The 24,691-nt window shown below is 37.8% G+C and overlaps 1 protein-coding gene across 2 annotated transcripts in view; it reads left to right on the top strand.

The window, feature by feature from the left end:
- FDPS (farnesyl diphosphate synthase) overlaps window positions 1-18,352 on the top strand; it is a 39,120-nt gene extending 20,768 nt beyond the window's left edge. For both annotated transcript variants that reach the window (XM_053703246.1, XM_053703236.1), the window contains exons 6-10: window positions 8,060-8,136; window positions 8,249-8,321; window positions 17,401-17,478; window positions 17,571-17,705; window positions 17,793-18,352. In XM_053703246.1, the coding sequence (XP_053559221.1) occupies window positions 8,060-8,136; window positions 8,249-8,321; window positions 17,401-17,478; window positions 17,571-17,705; window positions 17,793-17,993 (564 nt within the window). In that variant the 3' untranslated portion in view covers window positions 17,994-18,352. The remainder of the gene's footprint in view (window positions 1-8,059; window positions 8,137-8,248; window positions 8,322-17,400; window positions 17,479-17,570; window positions 17,706-17,792) is intronic.
- The last annotated feature ends 6,339 nt before the right edge of the window (window positions 18,353-24,691 follow it).

Raw genomic sequence — 24,691 nt, 5'->3', positions numbered from 1 at the left:
ATTTAGGTGGATTAATTTGTATCAAATGATCACTCGGTCAAAGCTGATTTGTCTGTATGTGTTCACCATCTCCATCAGCTATACACAAACTAATCCTCCCAATCAGAATTTTTATTTATTTATTTTTGGATTTTGAACATTATCATTTATTCTTGCTCAAAGTATGAACAAAATAAATTGTCCTCTAGTAGGCTAGTGAAGCTCAATAAAGAAATTATTGAACACTCTTAAAAACAATATGGCTTCCTATTCATGCCTCCCACCCTACAGTTCTGAAAGGTGTACTATTTTGAATACTTATGTATTAATCAGTTTCTCCTTGATTTTTGCTATGCTGGCTTATTAAGAGAAGTGATTTCTGGCTGCATGTATCTTGACATTGAAGGGACACCTTACATTAGTAACCGTCTACATAAATAAATCTGTCTTTTCACAATTTCGGTCTCGTGATTTCTGTATTACTGGTTGAGAATCACTGCTGTACAGATTTCAGATGCTCACCTGACCCATGTTTGGAGCTCTAAAGCAGAGGTGTCTCAAAGAACCATATATAAGGTGGGCACACATTGAAAAACGGATGGGCCACTAATAATTGCCCATGGGAAAACTGCACTAAAGTGAAAGCGATTATCATGTATGGGGCAGCCATTATGCAGGAGGGCTAGTGACGCCTATTGTCTCAGATCATCTTTATTCAATTTTAACAAAAATGTTATTTCTTTTTTATGACACAATGAGTCCACGGATCATCATAATTACTAATGGAATATTCACCTCCTTGTCAGCAGGAGGAGGCAAAGAGCACCACAGCAGAGCTGTTAAATAGCTCCTCCCTTCCCTCCCACTCCAGTCATTCTCTTTGCCTACGTTAGTGATAGGAAGAGGTAAAGTGAGGTGTTAGAAAAGATTCTTCAATCCAGAGTTTATTATTTTTAAAGTAGTGCAAGTTTGTGCTGCTTTGTTCAAGGGTGTAGCCATAGTCCATATCAGTCTCTACAGTAGAGCTTTTTGGTGGCTTTAGAGCAATGGGAACTGGTGGGACATAATTCTCACTGTGCCTCCCATACTGATGCTGCCCTGACTAAGAAAACCTGAAGCATTTTACTCAGGACTTTCGTTTTGTTTCCAGGTCCATAAGAGGGAGAGGACCTCTTAAACCTGGAACTGCCTTACTGCCAGGCAGAACATGAGGTAAGTGCTAACCTTTTTTCTGGGGGTAGAGATCTCAGAGAAAGTTTGGGCACTTTCTTAAATTTACATTTGAAAAAAACTCATTTCATTTAGCCTCAGACTCCCCTAGTTTTAGCAGGGGATATTTAGGCAGTTAGGACGCAGGCACTGGCTTGTCTTTCTTTCCCCTGGCTAATAATAAAGGAAAAATTGCCTGGGTGAAAGAGTCAGTATTTCTGCTTACAGTTATATTTGGGTTTACTCATGGACTAATACTCTGTTGGACAAAATAGACCGGACACTAAAGGACTGTGCAACTTAGTCACATGTTGCTGGTCAGTCTGTCTGCTTGATCCCGGGGGTGAAAATAGCGACCGGGAGATTACATGTTTGCCTTTTATTCACTTAGGCTACCAGTGTAGGTACTGTGTGTGCGACGTTGCCGCGATAAGCAACGGTGTCGCATCCTTTAACTTAAGTCTGAAGTTTTAGCCTTTTACTCCCGGCACCTTTACTCAAAGAACAATGGCGACCGGGAGGTAAATTGGATGACGCACATGAGGGGCGGAGTTGTTAGAGGGCGCCAAGGCTTTCTCTCCTCCATCCTGACAATTAGATTTGCGCTAGGAGTGGAGGATGGCGCCGTGCAGAGAGAGACTCTTCCTTGTCACTTCCGTTTATCGGAAGATGCAGAGAGAATATTGGTCTAAATGATTGCGCTTTAGTCAGCGCTACAGTAGTTCAGCTTTCGTGTAGGCAGGTTGTCTGACGCTTCAGCTGGGTCAAACTGAGGGTATAGATGGAAAGTTCCTCATACATCTTCAATGCTTGACTTAATAATAATTAAGATGCATTTCTTTATAAAATTTAATGGGACAGTACCACTTGCCATATGCTGATTCTATTTGCAATTGGTTAAGTTCCTTTTATTCCATTATTCTGCTATATGTGAGGCAGGGTGATTAAACAAGTGTGCATTAATTTTTCTACTCGCATGCAGTGCCCTGCGGTTCCTTGCTATTTACCATCTGGAATTGCGGCACAAGACAATGTTTATAGACATAGGCAATGTTGACATGCTAATTTGCTTGTTTCTGCGCTCAGAAATAAGAAATTACTTTTAAAATTTAAAGAGACAGAAACGTTTTTTTATCTTTTTTTTTTTTTTTTTTTTTTTTTATTAAAAGAATTTCAACTGTTTATTTGTTTAATTCATCCTTTGTGATAGGGTGGAACGAGCACACAAAAAATAGTTACTTTTTAAATTTAAAGAGACAGTAACGTTTTTTATGTGTTAATTTTTATTATAAGATTTCTCTCTTTTTCTGTTGACAATGGTCAATCTATGCCACAATTTTCTCCTATAGTGTCTCACAAATTTTTTATGGCCCTCATGCAGTGTCCTCTCACACTCCACCTGGAGTTACTCTGCATTTCATGTTTTTCCCACGTGGTAGAAAAAACATTACTAGAGGAATTATTTTCAATCATTTAGGTTGATTGATTCAGTAGTGCCTTTTCCGAATGGTTCTTCCCTGTTAACTGACAGAGGAAGATACTTCGGTATTATCTGAGAGAGAATTCTCAGACTCAGATGAATATTATATTTATTTGATCCTGAGGTTGTTTTTCTTTAATTTTTTTTAGCTTAAACACCTCCATTGGTTACTTTAGGAGGTTTTAGCTACCCTGGGCGACTCCGACACTACTGGCGTAATCTATCCTAGTGCTCCAGTAAGTTATAAGGAATGGAAGAGACAGCATTCCCTATATTTAAAAACATGTTCCCCATAGCCGACTCAGCTACGGAGTCTGGGCAAATATTCCCTAGGGTGGAAGAAGTAGTTTCCAGCTTCGCTAGAGAACTACTATACCCTTAGAGGATAGTTGGGTTTTTCAAAGGTCCTATGGACAAAGTAAAAAAATAAATAAATAAATATGTACACCAGGGCTTACAATGGCAACCAGCTGTGTACTTTGCTACCATCACAAGTATGACGGCATATTGGCCTGATGCTACGAAGTCAGAAACTTCCCTGGATAAAACCCAGGATAGGTTAAAAGCAAATTGGCTAATTCCTTTATTTCGAATTCTTCCTTTCAAGTTATCACTCTGGGAGCATAGGTTTCTCTGTTCCAGCTCACAGAGCCTTATGGTTAGAGCCTTGTTCTAGGGATGGATGCTCTAAGTCTAAGCTTTTAGAGATTCCTTACAAGGGGAATAACTTGTTAGGTCCTGGCTTGATGGAAATAATCTCTTTTGAAATTATTTAAAGAATTTCAACCAAAAAAAAATAAAAAATCCAAGTAGCCTGCTGCTGAATCAAACACAACATGAAGGAAATGTCTTCGATCCGGGACCGGATTTTGTAGGGGGCGGATTTTCCTTCCTCATTCAGACTTGGGTTTGAGATGTTGAGGATCCCTGGGCATTAGAAATAGTGTCCCAGGGATACAAATTAGAGTTAAATAGTTTTCCTCCCAGAGGCAGGTTTCTGTTTTCAAGATTATCTGCAGATCAGTCAAGTGGAGAGGCGTTCTTATACTGCGTAGGAGACCTCTTAGACCTGGGAGTGATTGTCCCAGTTCCAATACAGGTATAGGGTCTGGGTTTTTTATCCCAGTCGGTGTGGTTCCCAAAAAAGAGGGAACCTTCAGACCACTTTTTAAATCTCAAGAGTTTAAACAAATTTCTTAGTGTACCGTCCTTCAAGATGGAAACTATTCGTTCCATTCTTCCATTGATCCAAGAGGGTCAATTTATGAGTGGAGTTAAAGGACGCGTTCCTTCATGTGCTATTCACAAGAATCGTTTCAAGTTCTAAGGTTTGCCTTACTAGACGAATGTTTCCAGTTCGTGGCTCTTCCTTTTGGTCTTGCCACAGCTCTCAGAGTTGTCACAAAGGCTCTGGGATCGCTGTTGACGGTGCTTTGGTTACGGAGCATTGCAGTGGTGCCCTATCTGGATGTCATCCTAGTCCAGATGCCATCCTTACAGCAAACAAGATTTCACACAGACTAGGGCTGCAACTAACGATTATTTTCATAATCGTTTAATCGGCCGATTATTTTTTCGATTAATCGGATAAAAAGAGAATGAATAATAGTTTTCTATGTTTTAAATAAAATCCACATAATGAGTGTTACAAATATAAACTTCAGACTAAAACTTTACATTAACACAACTGTTTCTTCAATTTTTAAGCAGCTGAGCACAGTTTTATAATTAAACAAAACCACAAACTATTTGAAAAGAGGTAGAACTAGAAAGAGTTAGACTATCACTGTTAATAACATTGTTATTCACTTTTTCAGAAACTTTGCATTGACATGCAAAAATCTCAACATGTCCATATGCTTCTGGCTAAGGCTGGTTCTCTGCAGCTGTATTTCCTGCAGCAGAGAAAAGGCTGTTGAGGTGTATAAGTAGGGTTTTGCCAATTTCACCAAAGTGGGATATTTATCTTTGTTAGCTCTTCACCAATGCTAAGTGTTTTCTACCTTGGCAAGGGGCCTCTCAATAAAGTAACCCTTGACTTCATTCTAACATAAAAATATCTTGAATATCTATATGCAATGGTAAATAACCAGCTATAAGGTTAGGGGAAATATCTAGTCCGCTCTAAAAATAACGAATATATACTTATAAAGGTTGAATCTGGTACATATTATCACAATTTATTAAAAATATAAAAAAAAACTATAAAAAACAAAATCAAAAGCGCTAAGGACTGTGTATCAATAACAGGACAAAGTCTTACACATTTATTTATATAGTACATATAATCAGCAATAGCAAGCGATCTGCTAATAATTGTGCAAACAGATAATAGTTCACATCAATTTAAATAACTCCCATCAATCTAGGGGCAAGGTGTAAACACTATATACACTATATCATGAAAAGCATAGTTCCAAATAACCAGATTTAATATAAACAATCCAAATGATGACTATTATATCTGGGTTGCACATAAGCAAGGGGTAGTTGTAAACTTATACTGTCCTGAAAAAGTGAAAAGTAGACGTCCTATAGGCTAAGGACATAACCATAAAACACAATACCATATGCAGGAGTTCATTGGAGTGAAGAAGCTGGTGTTGTGCACAGACCAACTAATTGCAAACCAATTAATCGATTATGAGATTCGTTGACAACTATTTTTATATTATTATCGATTATGACGATTAGTTGTTGCAGCTCTAACACAGACATAATGTTATCCTTCCTGCGATCTCACGGGTGGAAGGTAAATTTGGAAAAGAGTTCCTTAGTCCCAAGCACCGGGTAACTTTCTTGGGAACCATAATAGATTCCATATTAATGAAGACAGCAGTCAGGAATTCGAAGATTATCGATACTTGTCTAGCCATTCAGTCCACTCCTAGGCTTTCAGTGCTCAGTGCATGGAGATAATCGGGCTGATGGTGGCGGCAATGGACATCATCCCGTTTGCTCGGTTCCATCTCAGTCCTCTGCAGTTAAGCATGCTCAGGCAATGGATTGGAGATTATACAGATTTTTCTCCTCGAATACTACTGGAGCAGGAGACAAGGGATTCTCTGCAATGGTGGTTGTCTCTGGATCATCTCTCCCAGGGAACCTGCTTTCTCAGACCATCTTGGGTGATTGTGACAATAGACGCCAGCCTTCTAAGGAAGCAGTCTGGAGCTCCCTAAGGGTTCAGAGGGTTTGGACTCAGCCAGAGTCTGTTCTTCCTATTCACATTCTGGAACTGAGATCGATCTACAATGTTCTTCTGGCCTCAGTTAGCTCTGGTCCAGTTTATCAGGTTCCAGTTGATCAACATGACGTCAGTGGCTTACATCAATCATCAGGGGAGTTCCTTACCGATGACAGAGGTATCCAAAATTTCAGTGGGCGGAGGCCCGTTCTTGCTACCTGTTGGCGAGCCACATCCCGGAGGTGGAACATTTGAGAGGCGGATTTCCTGAGCAGGCAGTCCTTTCATCTAGGGGAGTGGGAACTCCATCCGGAAGTGTTCTCCAGCTTTTCCTCTGTTTGCTTTACTTCCTCGGGCCATTGCTCAAATCAAGCAGGAGAGAACTTCGGTGATCCTCATAGCACTGACTTTGCCTTGTAGGATTTGGTATGCTGATCTGGTGGACATGTCATCTCTGCCACCTTGGAGGCTTCCGTTGAGGAAGGACCTTCTAATTCAAGGCCCCTTTTTCACCCACATCTGGTTTATCTGAAACTGACTGCTTGGAGATTGAACACTTATTATTATCCAAGCAGGGTTTTTCTGACTCGGTCATTGTTACCATGATTCATGCTCGAAAGTCTGTTACTAGTCAAATTTATCATAAGATATGGCGTTAATATCTCTATTGGTGTGAATCCATGGGCTACTCATGGAGTAGATAGGATTCCTAGAATGTTGTCTTTTCTCCAAGAGGGTTTGGAGGAAGGTTTATCGTCAAGTTCTTTAAGGGGTAAAGACTCTCTTTTTTGTTACACAAACGTCTGGTTGATGTTCCAGATGTACAATCATTTTGTCAGGCCACGGCCCGCCCTGTGTTTTTGGACAGGTTGTGGGTTATTGTAAACTTCAGACACCTTTGCACCTTGGCTTTTCCTTTCTCTTCCTAACTTCGGTCGAATGACTGGAGTGGGAGGGAAGGGAGGAGCTATTTAACAGCTCTGCTGTGGTGCTCTTTGCCTCCTCCTGCTGACCAGGAGGTGAATATCCCATTAGTAATTATGATGATCCGTGGACTCATCGTGTCAAAAAAGAAATACATTTATCAGGTAAGCATAATTTTTCTTTTTATAAACTTTACATAATATTTACTTTGTGTGTAAAGACAAATTCTTGTTAATTACAATGGACTAGACAAGCCAAAACTAAAAATAAGGGGCTTTGTAAAAATGTCTGAACGTCTCCTTGTGTTTGGAAACAAGCAAACACAGCCATTTGAATGTATTAACTAAGGATTTGCTACAGGCACACAGTCAACCTATCCAAGCTGGTACAGAAGTAATACATGGGAGTGTGACTTTTTCAGACTGCAAAGTAGATTTACTTACAGGGGGACACTAAGGATACACGTTGATCATTACAGTAGCTCTTATCTTTAGTGTGGACTTCTATGTCCATTTTTGCTGCCATTGCTCAAATCAAGCAGGAGAGAACTTCGGTGATCCTCATAGCACCGACTTTGCCTTGTAGGATTTGGTATGCCGATCTGGTGGACATGTCATCTCTGCTACCTTGGAGGCTTCCGTTGAGGAAGGGCCTTCTAATTCAAGGCCCCTTTTTCACCCACATCTGGTTTATCTGAAACTGACTACTTGGAGATTGAACACTTATTATTATCCAACAGGGTTTTTCTGACTCGGTCATTGTTACCATGATTCATGCTCGAAAGCCTGTTACTAGTCAAATTTATCATAAGATATGGCGTTAATATCTCTATTGGTGTGAATCCATGGGCTACTCATGGAGTAGATAGGATTCCTAGAATGTTGTCTTTTTTCTCCAAGAGGGTTTGGAGGAAGGTTTATCGTCAAGTTCTTTTTATAAACTTTACATAATATTTACTTTGTGTGTAAAGACAAATTTCTTGTTACTTACAATGGACTAGACAAGCCAAAACTAAAAATAAGGGGCATTGTAAAAATGTCTGAACGTCTCCTTGTGTTTGAAAACAAGCAAACACAGCCATTTGAATGTATCGGCTAAGGATTTGCTACAGGCACACAGTCAACCTATCCAAGCTGGTACAGAAGTAATACATGGGAGTGTGACTTTTTCAGACTGCAAAGTAGATTTACTTACAGGGGGACACTAAGGATACACATTGATCATTACAGTAGCTCTTATCTCTGACCCCTGTTTGCTTATCTTTGCTTGCTCTCTTACAGACCTCTTATCAGACTGAGTTGGGTCAGGCACTGGATCTGAGCACAGCTGTGGATTTAAACAAATATACAGAGAATAGGTGAGTTTATGATTACACAATTATACATTTGTTTTCCAGATCTCACTGGGAACATAGAGTGTGTTACTGAGCACCTGCAAACATCTCACGTGTGCCTATTTCTCACCTACAGGTATAAAGCCATTGTCAAGTACAAGACAGCTTTTTATTCATTTTATCTGCCTGTGGCTTCTGCCATGTATATGGTGAGTTTTGAAAGATGCATGGCCTTCCTGGTCATAATACATAGTATGCATTTCTCATACCAACATCACACTGTTTTGCCATACATCAAAAATATCCCAAAGTAGAACATAAAAAGAGAAGATAGATGAATACTGCAAAGTGCACAACACTTAACCTTTTATTAATAGATGATACAAAATTATATCTAATACCACACACGAGCAGGACATTTTAAAGGGACAGTATACACCAGTTTTCATATAACTGCATGTAATAGACACTACTATAAAGAATAATATGCACAGATACTGATACAGTTTAGCTCTGTGAAATAAATGTGATGCAAAATAATAAAGTACAAAAAGTTCATATAAGGATATGTGTGGTCTTCCTTAGAATCTCCGGTCTTCTGATGTTTCTTATTTCATCCTCATAAAAAGGAAACAAAAATGTGCCACATAGTGTAACTCTGTAACACTATTCAGGAGATAGAGAACACTTGTATTCAAATGGTTACTCACATGGGTTGGAGCTATAGCCAAGCTCAGGGAAATGCGCACACCCACTTTATACTGGTGGGTAAACAGTTACTCTCACAGGATAATAGAATAAAAAGGATTTATTAAAACATATATATAAAAGCGTCACAAGAACTGCATATACACCGTAAACAGGAGAATAAAGCAACAAAGTGTCTATTATTGCTCTAATAAGCGAAGCCCAATGCTGTAAGTCAGTGGATAGGAAAGCAGAAGCTTAACCGCAAAACCGTCCACCTTGTGACCAGCGTAGGTTGCTCCTCCCTCAGGTGTGCAGATAATTGAACAGACGCAATGGAGAGATACTGTTTCCGACGTACGTTTCGCTATTAAGCTTTGTCAAGGCTTCTGCTTTCCTATCCACTGACTTATGTTTTAATAAATCCTTTTTATTCTATTATCCTGTGAGAGTAACTGTTTACCCACCAGTATAAAGTGGGTGTGCTCATTTCCCTGAGCTTGGCTATAGCTCCAACCCATGTGAGTAACCATTTGAATACAAGTGTTCTCTATCTCCTGAATAGTGTTACAGAGTTACACTATGTGGTACATTTTTGTTTCCTTTTTATGAGGATGAAATAAGAAACATCAGAAGACCGGAGATTCTAAGGAAGACCACACATATCCTTATATGAACTTTTTGTACTTTTATTATATTGCATCACATTTATTTCACAGTTTAGCTCTGTTGAAAAGGTAAGCTGGAACACCCACTGAAAGTGGTTGTATACCAAAAAGAGACAACAACCCCCTTCCTCTGCATATGAAAAGACTATTTACACAAACAGGAGCAAGCTGGAATAGGTATACATTTAGTATACTTCTAAAACTTTGGGCTTGGTTGAGTCTGAAAATCACCGTAATGTTGTTTAAAAATAAGCAAAACTATAAAAACATTTAAAAAAAAAAACTTGTATAGGCTATATAAATGGATCATCTACAAAACATTTATGCAAAGAAATATCTAGTGTAATATGTCTATTTAAGGTTAAAATAAGTGGAGCCCTACTCGTTAACGTACTGTAACATATTTTCCCATTTAATGTGTTAAATTTTACTTTCTGGAGTGTATTAATTGTTTTCAACTTGTTTATCTTTATTTTGTCATTTTGAATGCCTGGTTTTGCCTGTTGAATCTGTCACCTATACAAAAAATACTTGCCCATGCTCAGTAGGAGCTGGTGACTCAAAAAGGGTAAATATTTTGTTAATGGAAGTGAATAGTAACGTTGTTTAAAATTTCATGCTCTATCTTAATCATGAATCATTTTGACTTGAGTGTCCATTTAAGTATCTGGCTTTGGTATACAGACAGGGATAAGATAATGGAGCCTGTGTAGACAGTAATAAGGAGGTCTTATTTCTCTACAACGTCAGCCAATTTTTATGTGTAATGAATTGAGAGAGAAAAAAAAGAGAGGTTATTCCATATTAAAAAAAACATAATTTATGTAAGAACTTACCTGATAAATTAATTTCTTTCATATTGGCAAGAGTCCATGAGCTAGTGACGTATGGGATATACAATCCTACCAGGAGGGGCAAAGTTTCCCAAACCTCAAAATTCCTATAAATACACCCCTCACCACACCCACAATTAAGTTTAACAAATAGCCAAGTAGTGAAAAAGAAAGGAGTAAAAAGCATCTACAAAGGAATTTGGAAATAATTGTGCTTTTTACAAAAAAAATCAAAACCACCATAAGAAGGGTGGATCTCATGGACTCTTGCCAATATGAAAGAAATTAATTTATCAGGTAAGTTCTTACATAAATTATGTTTTCTTTTATGTAATTGGCAAGAGTCCATGAGCTAGTGACGTATGGGATAGAAATACCCAAGATGTGGAACTCCACAAAAGAGTCACTAGAGAGGGAGGGATAAAATAATAACAGCCATTTTCCGTTGAGAAAATTAAATCCACAACCAAAAAAATAAGTTTCTCATAAATGAAAGGAAAAAAAACTTAAATCATAAGCAGAGGAATCAAACTGAAACAGCTGCCTGAAGAACTTTTCACCCAAAAACTGCTTCCGAAGAAGCAAATACATCAAAACGGTAGAATTTAGTAAATGTATGCAAAGAAGACCAAGTTGCTGCTTTGCAAATCTGATAAACTGAAGCTTCATTCTTAATAATCCCACGACGTGGAGACTGATCTAGTAGAATGAGCTGTAATTCTCTGAGGCGGGGCTTGACCCAACTCCAAATAAGCCTGATGAATCAAAAGCTTTAACCAAGATGCCAAGGAAATGGCAGAAGCCGTCTGACCTTTCCTAGAACCAGAAAAGATAACAAATAGACTAGAAGTCTTCCTGAAATCTTTAGTAGTTTCAACATAATATTTCAAAGCTCTTACCACATCCAAAGAATGCAAGGATTTCTCCAAAGAATTCTTAGGATTAGGACACAAAGAAGGGACAACAATTTCTCTATTAAAGGGACAGGCTACAACAGAATTTTTATTGTTTTAAAAGATAGATAATCCCTTTATTACCCATTCCCCAGTTTTGCATAACCAACACAGTTATAATAATATACTTTTAACCTCTGTGATTATTGTATCTAAGCCTCTGCAAACTGCCCCTTTATTTCAGTTCTTTTGACAGACTTGCAGTCTAGCCAATCAGTGCCTGCTCCCAGATAACTTCACGTTCACGAGCACAGTGTTATCTATATGAAATACGTGAACTAACACCCTCTAGTGGTGAAAAACTGTTAAAATGCATTCTGAAAAGAGGTGGCCTTCAAGGTCTAAGAAATTAGCATATGAACCTCCTAGGTTAAGCTTTCAACTAATAATACCTAGACTGTCCCTTTAATGTTGTAAGAATTCACAACCTTAGGTAAGAATTTAAATGAAGTCCGCAAAACTGCCTTATCCTGATGGAAAATCAGAAGAGGAGATTCACAAGAAAGAGCAGATAATTCAGAAACTCTTCTAGCAGAAGAGATGGCCAAAAAGAACAACACTTTCCAAGAAAGCAGTTTAATGTCCAAAGAATGCATAGGCTCAAAAGGAGGAGCCTGTAAGGCCTTCAAAACCAAATTAAGACTGCAAGAAGGAGAGATTGATTTAATGACAGGCTTGATACGGACCAACGCCTGTACAAAACAGTGAATATCAGGAAGCTTAGCAATCTTTCTGTGAAATAAAACAGAGCAGAGATTTGTCCCTTTTAAGGAACTTGCAGACAAACCTTTATCCAAACCATCCTGAATAAACTGTAAAATTTTAGGAATTCTTAAAGAATGCCAGGAGAATTTAAGAGAAGAACACCATGAAATATAACTCTTTCAAACTCAATAATAAATCTTCCTAGAAACAGATTTACGAGCCTGTAACGTAGTATTGATCACTGAGTCAGAGAAACCTCTATGACTAAGCACTAGGCGTTCAATTTCCATACCTTCAAATTTAATGATTTAAGATCCTTATGGAAAAACGGACCTTGAGACAGAAGGTCTAGCCTTAATGGAAGTGGCCAAGGTTGGCAGCTGGACATCCGAACAAGATCCGCATACCAAAACCTGTGAGGCCATGCTGGAGCTACCAGCAACACAAACGATTGTTCCATGGTGATTTTGGAAATCACTTTTGGAAGAAGAACTAGAGGCGGGAAGATATAAGCAGGTTGGTAACACCAAGGAACTGCTAACGCATCCACTGCTTCCACCTGAGGATCCCTGAACCTGGACAGGTACCTTGGAAGTTTCTTGTTTAGATGAGAAGCCATCAGATCTATTTCTGGAAGACCCCACATCTGAACAATCTGAGAGAACACATCTGGATGGAGCGACCACTCCCCCGGATGTAAAGTCTAACGGCTGAGATAATCCGCTTCCAAATTGTCTATACCTGGGATATGAACTGCAGAAATTAGACAGGAGCTGGATTCCGCCCAAGCAAGTATCCAAGATACTTCTTTCATGGCTTGGGGACTGCAAGTCCCACCCTGATTATTGACATATGCCACAGTTGTGATATTGTCTGTCTGAAAACAAATGAACAGTTCTCTCTTCAACAGATGCCACACCTGAAGAGCCCTGAAGATAGCACGGAGTTCTAAAATATTGATTGGTAACCTCGCCTCTTGAGGTTTCCAAACCCCTTGTGCTGTCAGAGATCCCCATACAGCTCCCCAACCTAAAAGACTTGCATCTGTTGTGATCACAGTCCAGGTTGGACGAACAAAAAAGACCCCTTGAACTATACAATGGTGATCTAACCTCCAAGTCAGAGAGTCGAACATTGGGATTTAAGGATATTAATTGTGATATCTTTGTATTATCCCTGCACCATTGGTTCAGCATAGAAAGCTGGAGAGGTCTCATATGAAAACGAGCAAAGGGGATCGCATCGGATGCTACAGTCATGAGACCTAAAACTTCCATGCACATAGCCAGTGAAGGGAATGACTGAGACTGAAGGTTCTGACAAGCTGAAACCAATTTTAATCGTCTCTTGTCTGTTAGAGACAGAGTCATGGACACTGAATCTATCTGGAAACCTAAAAAGGTGACCCTTGTCTGAGGAATCAAAAACTTTTTGGTAAATTGATCCTCCAACCATGTCTTTGAAGAAACAACACTAGTTGATTTGTTTGAGATTCTGCAGAATGTAAAGACTGAGCTAGTACCAAGATATCGTGCAAATAAGGAAATACCACAATACCCTGTTCTCTGATTACAGAGAGTAGGGCACCGAGAACCTTCGAAAAGATTATTGGAGCTGTCGCTAGGCCAAACGGAAGAGCGACAAATTGGTAATGCTTGTCTAGAAAAGAATCTCAGAAACTGATAATGGTCTGGATGAATCGGAATATGAAGGTATGCATCCTGTAAATCTATTGTAGACATATAATGCCCTTGCTGAACAAAAGGCAGAATAGTCCTTATAGTCACCATTTTGAAAGTTGGCACTCTAACATAACGATTCAAAATTTTCAGATCCAGAACTGGCCTGAATGAATTTTCTTTCTTTGGGACAATTAATAGATTTGAATAAAACCCCAGACCCTGTTCCTTAAACGGGACTGGTATGATTACCCCTGAAAGCTCCAGGTCTGAAACACACTTCAGAAAAGCTTGAGCCTTTACTGGATTTACTGGGATGCTTGAGAGAAAAAAACCTTCTCACAGGAGGTCTTACTCTGAATCCTATTCAGTACCCTTGAGAGACAATACTCTGAATCCAATGATTTTGGACAGAATCTGCCCAAATGTTTTGGAAGAATCTTAATCTGCCCCCTACCAGCTGAGCTGAAATGTAGGCCGCACCTTCATGCAACTTGGGGGCTGGCTTTGGTTTCTTAAACGGTTTGGATTTACTTCAACTTGAAGAAGGTTTCCAATTGGAACCAGATTCTTTGGGGAAAGGATTAGGTTTCTGTTCCTTATTTTGTCGAAAGGAACGAAAGTGTTTAGAAGCTTTAGATTTACCCTTAGGTATTTTATCCTGAGGCAAAAAAAGTTGAAATAATCAAATCCAACTGAGAACCAAATTACTTATTACCTTGGAAAGAAATAGATAGTAATCTAGACTACCATGTCAGCATTCCAATATTTAAGCCACAAAGCTCTTCTAGCTAAAATAGCTAAAGACATAGATTTAACATGAATTTTGATGAGATAAAAAATGGCATCACAAATAAAATGATTAGCATGTTAAAGCAAGCGAACAATGCTGGACAAATCAGGATCCGTTTCCTGTTGCGCTAAACTTTCCAACCAAAAAGTTGATGCAGCTGCAACATCAGCCATAGAAATGGCAGGCCTGAGGAGATGACCAGAATACAAATAAGCTTTCCTTAGATAAGATTCAAGTTTCCTATCTAAAGGGTCTTTAAGAAGTACTATATTCCATAGGAATAGCAGTAGTATGTTTAGCAAGAGTAGAAATAGCTCCATCAACTTTGGGGATCTTTTTCCAAAACTCCAATCTAACTGCTGGCAAAGGATACGATTTTTTTATACCTTGAAGAAGGAATAAAAGAAGAACCAGGCCTATTCCATTCCTTAGAAATCATATCAGAAATAGCATCAGGAACTGGAAAAACCTCTGGAGTAACCACAGGAGGTTTATAAACAGAGTTTAAACGTTTACTAGTTTTAATATCAAGAGGACTAGTTTCCTCAATATCCAATGTAATCAACACTTCTTTTAACAAGGAACAAATATAGTCCATTTTAAATAAATAATTAGATTTGTCAGTGTCAATATCTGAGGAAGGATGATCTGAATCAGATAGATCCTGGTCAGATGAAGATAATTCAGTATGTTGTCGGTCAATAAAAATTTCATCAACTTTATGAGAAGTTTTAAAAGACCTTTTACGTTTATTAGAAGGCGGGATGGCAGACAAAGCCTTCTGAATCGCATCAGCAATAAAATCTTTTATATTCACAGGTATATCTTGTACATTAGATATTGAAGGAATAACAGGCATAGTACAATTACTGATGGACACATTCTCTGCATGTAAAAGCTTATCATGACAACTATTACATACCACAGCTGAAGATATAATCTCCACAAATTTACAACAAATGCACTTAGCTTTGGTAGAACTGTTATCAGGCAGCAGGGTTCCAACAGTGGTTTCTGAGACAGGATCAGATTGAGACATCTTGCAAATGTAAGAGAAAAACAACATATAAAGCAAAATTATCAATTTCCTTATATGGCAGTTTCAGGAATGGGAAAAAAATGCATACAGTATAGCCCTCTAAGGCAAGAGGCACATAGGAATGGGGTTTAAAATAATGAAATTATTTGGCGGCAAGTATGACGCACAACATAACTGAAATTTTTTTGGCGCTAACATCATCCGTAAATGACACACTCGCGTCATTGACGACGCAACCTTGAGCAAGGAACTCGGCGTCAACTAAGACGCCGGAAATGGCGAATATGCATCATCGTACGTAACTTCACGCCCAAAAAATTCTCGCACCAAGAATGACGCAATAAACGTCTGCATTTTGCGCCCTCGCAAGCCTAATTTTGCCCGCAAAATTTAAAGAGAAAAACGTCAATAGAACATATATTTAGAACTTTATATTAATATATAAAGTGCCAACCCATAGCTGAGAGTGTCTTAAGTAATGAAAACATACTTACCAAAAGACACCCATCCACATATAGCAGATAACCGAACCAGTACTGAAACAGTTATCAGTAGAGGTAATGGAACATGAGAGTATATCGTCGATCTGAATAAGGGAGGTAGGAGATGAATCTCTATGACCGATAACAGAGAACCTATGAAATTGATCTCCCGTGAGGAAAACCATTGCATTCAATAGGTGATACTCCCTTCACAACCCTGACATTCGCTGTACTCTGAGAGAAATCGGGCTTCAAAATGCTGAGAAGCACATATCAACGTAGAATCTAAGCACAAACTTACTTCACCACCTCCATAGGAGGCAAAGATTGTAAAACTGAATTGTGGGTGTGGTGAGGGGTGTATTTATAGGCATTTTGAGGTTTGGGAAACTTTGCCCCTCCTGGTAGGATTGTATATCCCTTATGTCACTAGCTCATGGACTCTTGCCAATTACATGAAAGAAATATACCTAAAGGTTATACTCTGGGACTGGTATAACAAGTCATTGGAAACACATTAAGGGGAAACAAATTTTACGGTATTCTGTCTCTTTAAAATCAATATAAAACACAAAGGCCCACAAACATGGCAACCATCCATCCCTTTTGCTGGCTGGATACCTTGGAGTCCAATAGGGATGCATTAAAGTGGACCAAAAAGTTAGACAGGCCTTTTTTCAGTCCTGACATATATTCCTGTTGCACTTAAATCTGTGATATAAACACAGTTACGTGGCAACTGTGTGTATAATGTCTCCTTTATTGCATTAGATTCTACAACAGCTTTAAGTGTCTGTGCGAGAGTCCCTGAAGACTTCAATAGAAACTTTTTCAGAAAAAGTTTTTACCTGGAATAAGATCTACTCCACTGTTAACATTTTTCCAAGCAAATCAATTAAACGTGTTTTTGTTATGTAGCAATTCTGTGTAGATTTATTAGCAATCCTAATAGTAAAGTTAAAGCACACAGAGCACACACAACCCAAATTAATCAGTCTTAGTTGGCTTCCAGTTCCGTTTCTTTAAACATAAACTGAAATGTGAAAGCATTAAACACTGTATATAGTAGTATGTAACACAAATCTTAATATATACATATAATAAATCTTTATTGGACAAATCAAACTGCTCACAGATGTGTAAGATAAGCAGATGTATCATAAGTGGCAAGCTGTGTCCACGAATGTGAAACCCAATGGTAAAAAAGCACACTCCTCCTCAACCTTAACCACCTGTGGTCAGTCGAAATCTGCCCGTAATTGCCATATTTCCTACCGAATGTATAATAGAGAGACATTAATGAATATGCTCTACCCAAAACAATCAAAATTGTACAGTATTGTGGAGGTTTTTTTTTTCTGTAGATGTATATATTCTAATGACTTTTTAGCAGTTTATATAAACAATAGTTGAATTCTCAAATGTAAGAATTAATTTTATCACCCTCAGGCCGGAATAGATGGTGAAGAAGAGCACAACAATGCTAAGACCATCTTGCTGGAAATGGGGGAATTCTTCCAGATTCAGGTGAGGTCTTTCTCCGTTCACTACTGTTATCAAGAGGTCTATGTGACATGTTTCTCCTGAGTGCTGTTTTAACTGTAACCATTCCCTGGCAGGACGATTATTTAGACTGTTATGGGGATCCTGTTGTTATTGGGAAGATTGGAACAGACATCCAAGACAATAAATGCTCATGGCTGGTTGTTGAGGCTCTACAAAGAGTGACGCCAGAACAAAGGAAAGTTCTTGAGGTGTGTCCAAACTCTTCTCAATTTATTAGAAGGCCTCTAAATTTATTATTTTTCTTAATTTTTATCCTTTGCTTGTTATTCCCACAGGAGAACTATGGCCAGGATGATGAGGAAAAGGTACAGCGTGTGAAACAGTTGTATGAGCAGTTGGATCTACCAGCTGCGTATAGAGAGTATGAGGAGAGTAGCTACCAGCGCCTTCAGCAGCTTGTTTCACAGCATGCAAATGGCTTGTCAAAAGAAATCTTTTTAGGTTTGGCACGTAAAATATACAAGAGGCAGAAATGATAAGCCATGGACACAGAAACTTCTCTTTGATATGGACAGCTGTTTTCCCTGTTTATTGAAGAACTTTGCCTAGAAGACAGTATTTTTATTTCCCCACAGGGGTGGAAAGTGTAGTGGTCTAGTAAAAGTGGCCAGAGAAGTTTGCTTTGGCTAATGTTGCGTTGTGGAGCTACTTTTTAGGAATTATCTTTATAATTCCCTGTGAGATGAGTAACCGTATGGCCATGGGTGGGTGAGGATGTGCAGCTCTGTGTGTAAACACTGTGTAAACAGGGCTGCTTTTATTTCATCTGCTTAATGCAGATTTTCAAGTTGTATATATTTAAAACAATTTTCTTGAATTAAACTTATAAAGGGAAGTGTGACTTATTTCTTACTTGTGCCATGTTTGGGGGGTGATTCTGGTACAATGGGTTAACTTTTTATAAATGTTCAATATACCTTCTTCAGGCTAAGTAGGAAACGATGACCTCTTCAATATGAGGCTATGTAGAGAAACCTCCTTTTGGTTGCTTTATATAAAAATCTACATCTGATTTTGTTCACAGGATCCTCTCTACATGTGCAATACCTTAATGCAACATTCTAATGAAACATTACACTCCCTCTAATCCTGACTTGTATAAGTCCCAAATAAGATCAATGAGCATCTCTGCTTCCAAGCAGTAAACGTCTGTGTGTTTTTAAAGAGACACAAAATTCTTCTTCAGTAAATAACCCTGAATATTGTCATTGTTCCCTCCAAAAACAAAATCATCTGCATTGTTTAATCTACAATTTTGTATTACAAAAATTGTAAACAATGAAATGGTAATTTGGGGGTGGTTTAGAGATTAAATTCACATGTCGAAGGGGTTGTATGTTCATTGTTACCCCTTTTTGCAGTGATGCTATTAACCTGTTGAAAAAACATAGAGATGTGTGTATGTCTTTTTAAGGTGTTTGAACAGGGGCATTATGGGTACAGTAGGCATGTGTGTTTGTTGGGTTATTGATTTTGCTAATTGTTGTTAGTATAAAAGTACTTATTAAACCTCCATTGATTGGGCAGGTAATGTTTATCTGTTTGGGAACATCTCTTGCTGATGTAATCCTATATGTCAAGAGTAATGTCAGTGCTCAAAACCAATATTACATCCCAAAACCTTACCTTTCTGAGTAATAACATAAACTGTGCTATCTGGAGATTCATCAAGCCCTTTTAGCTATTAAATATATGAGTGAAAAATGGCAACAATGTGTCATTAAGCAATGCAAATTTGGATTGTGATCAGAAGCGACTAATAGAAGTTTAGGGCCGTTTTTCACAAAAATTAATGATTAAACAATAAAAATGTGTGATTTATCATTGTTTCACCATCAAAAAGAGCTCATCGGCAGCTGTACAGGCAGATAATTATCAAGCAATAGACTGTAATCAACTCATTAGTAGTTATTAACTCATTAGTTATCTAGGGTTCATAATACAAAATGTACATACTTAAAAAGATATATAAGATATATAAGATTTAGAATACGCTAAATTCTTCACAGAACAGTATCTTTCATTAGACTTAGACTCATGTTTTTATTATCAGGTATTTGTAGAGCGCCAACAGATTCCATAGCGCTATAAACATGTACAAGATAACATTTATAGGGATCAAATGGGTAGAGGTCCCTGCTGAGAGTTGTACTGTTGTACTCGGCTCTTATGAAGGTGATCTACAAACAGCTGGGCTCATGGGCTTACATGCTAAGGAGTTCAAGGGGATAGCAATGCAGTTAGGAAAGGTTAGTGTAGGTTGTATGTATCCCTGAACAGTGGAGTATTTAGGGAGCACTTGAAACTTTCAAAACTAGGGGAGAGGCTTGTGGACTGAGGCAGAGAGTTCCACAAGATGGGAGCCAGTCTGGAGAAGTCCTGTAAACGGGAATGTCAGGAGGTAACAAGAGAGTAGGAGATTGTGAGCAGAGCGAAGGGGATGGGAGGGAAAGTATTGGCGACAAGTTCTGAGATATAGGGGAGCAGTGCAGTTGAGGGCTTTGTATGTCAGAGTCAGATTACTGAGTTTAATCCTGGAGGCAAGAGAAAGCAGAGAGATGCAGCAGATGAAAAGCAATGTGCAAGGAAGATGAGCCTGGCAGAGGCATTCATTATGGATTGTAAAAGTTGCTAGACGGCAGATAGGGAGACCAGAAAGGATTGAGTTGCAGTAGTCAAGGCGGGAAGGGATAAGAGAGTGGATTAAAATCTTAATTGTGTAAGGAAATTTTGAATTTTAGAGTTGTTTTTAAGGTGGAAGCGGCAGGCTTTAGCTAAGGACTGAATGTGAGGAGTGAAAAAAAGATCTGAGTCAAGGGTGACCCCAAGACATTGGGCATACAAGTTAGGGGTAATGATGGAGTTATCGACAGTTATAGAGAAATGAGGGGTGGAGATTTTGGAAGAAGGGGGGGAAATAAGGAGCTCAGTTTTGGAGGGGATTTATCTTAAAATGGACAGTCTAGTCCAAAACAAACTTTCATTATTCAAATAGGGCATGTCATTTTAAACAATTTTCCAATTTACTTCTATCACTAATTTTGCTTTGTTCTTTTGGTATTTTTAGTTGAAAGCTAAACCTAGAAGGTTCATATACTCATTTCTAAGCCCTTGAAGGCCGCCTCTTATCTCAGGGCATTTTGACAGTTTTTCACCACTAGAGGGTGTTAGTTCATGTGTTTCATATAGATAATACTGTGCTCTCGCACGTGGAGTTCCTATGAGCCAGCACTGATGCTAAAATGCAAGTCTGTCAAAAGAACTAAAATAAGGGGTAGTTTACAGAGGCTTAGAAACAAGATAATCACAGAGGTAAAAAGTGGATTTATATAACTGTTGGTTATGCAAAACTAGGGAATGGGATTATCTATCTTTTAAAACAATTAATATTCTGGTGTAGACTGTCCCTTTAAGGTAGTGAGAGGACATCCAGGATGAGATATGAGAAAGACAGTTAGTGACATGAGTTTAGAACATTAAAGGGACATCCCAGTCAACATTTAAATACACATAGATTAATTACATCTTGGAATAGAAACATATTTGTATTGGCAAAAATGCTTCTAGTAAAAGCTATCATTGTTTTAGTGTTAACATTTTTCTCTGCATGTGCATGTGCATGTGAAGCATAGCTAGATATTGTCACTGCACCCACATTTTAAATACTGCAGCTGCTCTGATCATCACTGGGGCTTGTGTCATGTCAGCAATTAAAGGACCAGTCAACACAGTAGATTTACATAATCAACATATGCAAGATAACAAGACAATGCAATAGCACTTAGTCTGAACTTCAAATGAGTAGTAGATTTTTTTTTCCTGACAATTTTAAGTTATGTCTTTTTCCACTCCCCCTGTACCATGTGACAGCCATCAGCCAATCACAAATGCATACACGTACCATGAGACAGCCATCAGCCATTCACAAATGCATACACAAAGTTTAAATATAAAAATACTGCACATTTAGTTAAAGGGCCACTAAACCCAAAATCTTTCTTTCATGATTCAGATAGAGAATAGAAATTTAAACATTACAATTTACTTCCATTATTTATTTTGCTTCATTTTTTAGATATCCTTAGTTGAAGAAAAAGCAATGCACATGGTGAGCCAATGACACGAGGCTTCTATGTGCAGCAACCAATCAGCAGCTAGTGAGCATATCTAGATATGCTTTTCATCAAAGCATATCAAGAGAATAAAACATTAGATAATATAAGTAAATTAGAAAGATGTTTCAAATTGCATTCTCTTTCTAAATCATAAAAGAACAAATGTGGGTGGCATGTCCCTTTAATGGAAGTAAATTGGAAAGTTGTTTAAAATGGCATGCTCTATCTGAATCATGAAAGTTTAATTTTGATTGAGTGTCCCTTTAACAAATTGAGTCATTACCAGATGGTACAAGCACCTTAGGCTCTCTGAGAAAGTACTGTGTATAAAATGCTGGTGCACGTTGCATATGTAAATACTCTTTTGAAACAGCTATAGCCTTTATTAGAAGCATTTTTGCTAATACATGTATATTACAAAATTGCTTCTGTTCATTACTGAAATGCATCCATGTTGTTTCCAATTTTGGCTGGAATATCCCTTTAAGTAGCTTTAGAAATTTAAATAAATACAATACCAGAGCAGATACATGGTACAGCATAGTAAACCACAGACTCCATGAACAGAAAGAATGGGAGAAACCAAATAAATGTGAGCAAAGAAGAGTCAAGATAAAATCTATAGAATACACTTTCTGTTTGGTAAAGGATTACATTAAAGTGGTGGTAAAATTCACACACTTAAATCCTATTCTTAATCTATGATAATCTTTATACCTTCATTCATCGTTTTTATTTTTAGATGCGCTAAAGCAATACTTTAACTCCGTTATTATATTTCTATAGTCCCCTCCTGCCGCACACATCAAAACTACATTGGATTCCCAGGGCAGGATTGACTGCTTTAGATCGATAGTCATCTGAGAACCTTGAGTCCAGCAATGACTCAATTGCTGCTTTCCGCCCACTAATGATGGCATCTGCCACTCCCATCTCATCACATAATTGGGTCTCCTCCATAGCCTTTAGCAGCTAAATTCCATATGGGAAAAAAATCTAAATAATAGAACGCAAACAAATGAAAATACAGTCACAATGGAAACTAGGCCTAAATCGGGTGAGCAAATTATGAGGCATATTTATGCAGCACCCAATAAGCAGCTAGCTCCCAGTAGTGCAGTGCTGCTCCTTTGCCTACCTAGACATGCTTTTTAACAAATGATACAAAGAGAACAAGGCAAATTAGATGATAGAAGTTAATAAGAAAGTTATTTAAAACTGCATTTTCTATTTGAATCTTGAAAGAAAAAAATGTTTTTTTTAAAGGTACATATCGATAAATAAGTGTATTTCAACGTATTTAAACCAGGGGAGAAAAAAATTAAAGAGATAGGTGAGAAATACTCAACTCTGTGTCTTTAGTAAAATCATTATTCTTTCTTGATGAAAAGATAATAAACATTTTAATATATAAATCAGAGATTTTGCTTTGTTAAAGCTAATATAATCAATTGAATACAAAAGCTCAAAAAAATATATCAACAATCATTTAAAAGCAAAATAAAATAGTTATAGCCTAGGACTTAAAGGGGCAGTCTAGTCCAAAATAAACTTTCATGATTCAAATAAAGAATTTAATTTTAAACAATTTTCCAATTTACTTTTATCACCAATTTTGCTTTGTTCTCTTGGTATTCTTAGTTGAAAGCTAAATCTACTGTAGAAGGTTCATATGCTAATTTCTAAGCCCTTGAAGACCGCGTCTTCTCTCGGAGCATTTTGACATTTTTTTACAACTAGAGGGTGTTAGTTCATGTGTGTCATATAGATAACACTGACTGTGCTCATGCACGTGGAGTTCAGATGAGCCAACTCTGACTGGCTAAAATGGATGTCTGTCAAAAGAATTGAAATAAGGGGGCAGTTTGCAGAGGCTTAGCTAAAAGGTAATCACAGAGGTAAAAAGTTTATTTATATAACAGTGCTGTTTGTGGGGAATGGGTAATAAAGGGATTATCTATCTTTTTAAACAATAAAAAGTCTGGTGTAGACTGTCCCTTTAATGTTGGAAATATATAAAAAGAATAAGAAACAAACAAAGTAAAGTAGCTCATTTGGCAGAGTACTGTTTCAAGGACAATCCTAAGGTGTGCATTTTCTGGAATGAGAGAGAACCATGTCAATTTTTTTTTCCATTTATTGATTTCATATGTATCTGAATATGATAATCTGTGGGTTATTATCTGTACATGACTGGTGGAAGCAGCTGAGAGGGAATGATTGCTAGCTCTATACAGCAACTGGTATTGAATAAACAGGGCAGATAATAATTTGAGTTCATAGGGATATAAAAGGATCTATGCCCTTTTATAAATTCTAATCCTTAAATTAAGACTATGCTGAATTATAACAATTGTAGGTTCTTTGAGTTCAATATCCAAAAAGTGTTTAACTTGTGCAGGAATACTTAGTTGTGGCTATTACTGGAGAAATGCTGCTGCATCTTGTGTTCAGACTCCAAGGGATGAATATGAAAAGCAAAGAGACAGAGGGCCACATAATCTCTGAAAATGTGAGAAATAATTCTGTTTACCTTTAAAGGGACAGTCAACTAAAAAAATGTTATTGTTTAAAAAGATAGATAATCCCTTTATTACCCATTCCCCAGTTTTGCATAACCAGCACTGTTATATTAATATACTTTATACCTCTGTGACCTTGTATCTAAGCATCTTTGGACAGCCCCCTGATCACATGACTTTTTATTTATTATCTATTGACTTGCATTTTAGCCAATTAGTGCAGTGTTGTGTACAACTTCACGGGCGTGAGCACAATGTTATCTATATGACCCATATGAACTAGCAGTCTCCTGCTGTGAAAAGCAAATAAAAAAGCATGTGATAAGAGGCTGTCTTTAGTGGCTTAGAAACAGGCAGAAATTTAGAGGTTTGAATGTTATAAAGTATATTAATATAACAATGTTGGTTATGCAAAGCTGGGGAATGGGTATTAAAGGCGTTGTCTAACTTTATCAACAATAATAATTTTAGTGTTGACTGTCCCTTTAAGTCACTCAAATAATTTCAACAATGAGATCACCAATCTGTGGTTGGCAC

Source organism: Bombina bombina, chromosome 1, assembly GCF_027579735.1.
Source record: "Bombina bombina isolate aBomBom1 chromosome 1, aBomBom1.pri, whole genome shotgun sequence".
In the NCBI taxonomy this organism is placed as follows: domain Eukaryota; kingdom Metazoa; phylum Chordata; class Amphibia; order Anura; family Bombinatoridae; genus Bombina; species Bombina bombina.
Note: the sequence above shows the minus strand (reverse complement) of the source record. Positions and strands in the feature narration are given on the sequence as shown.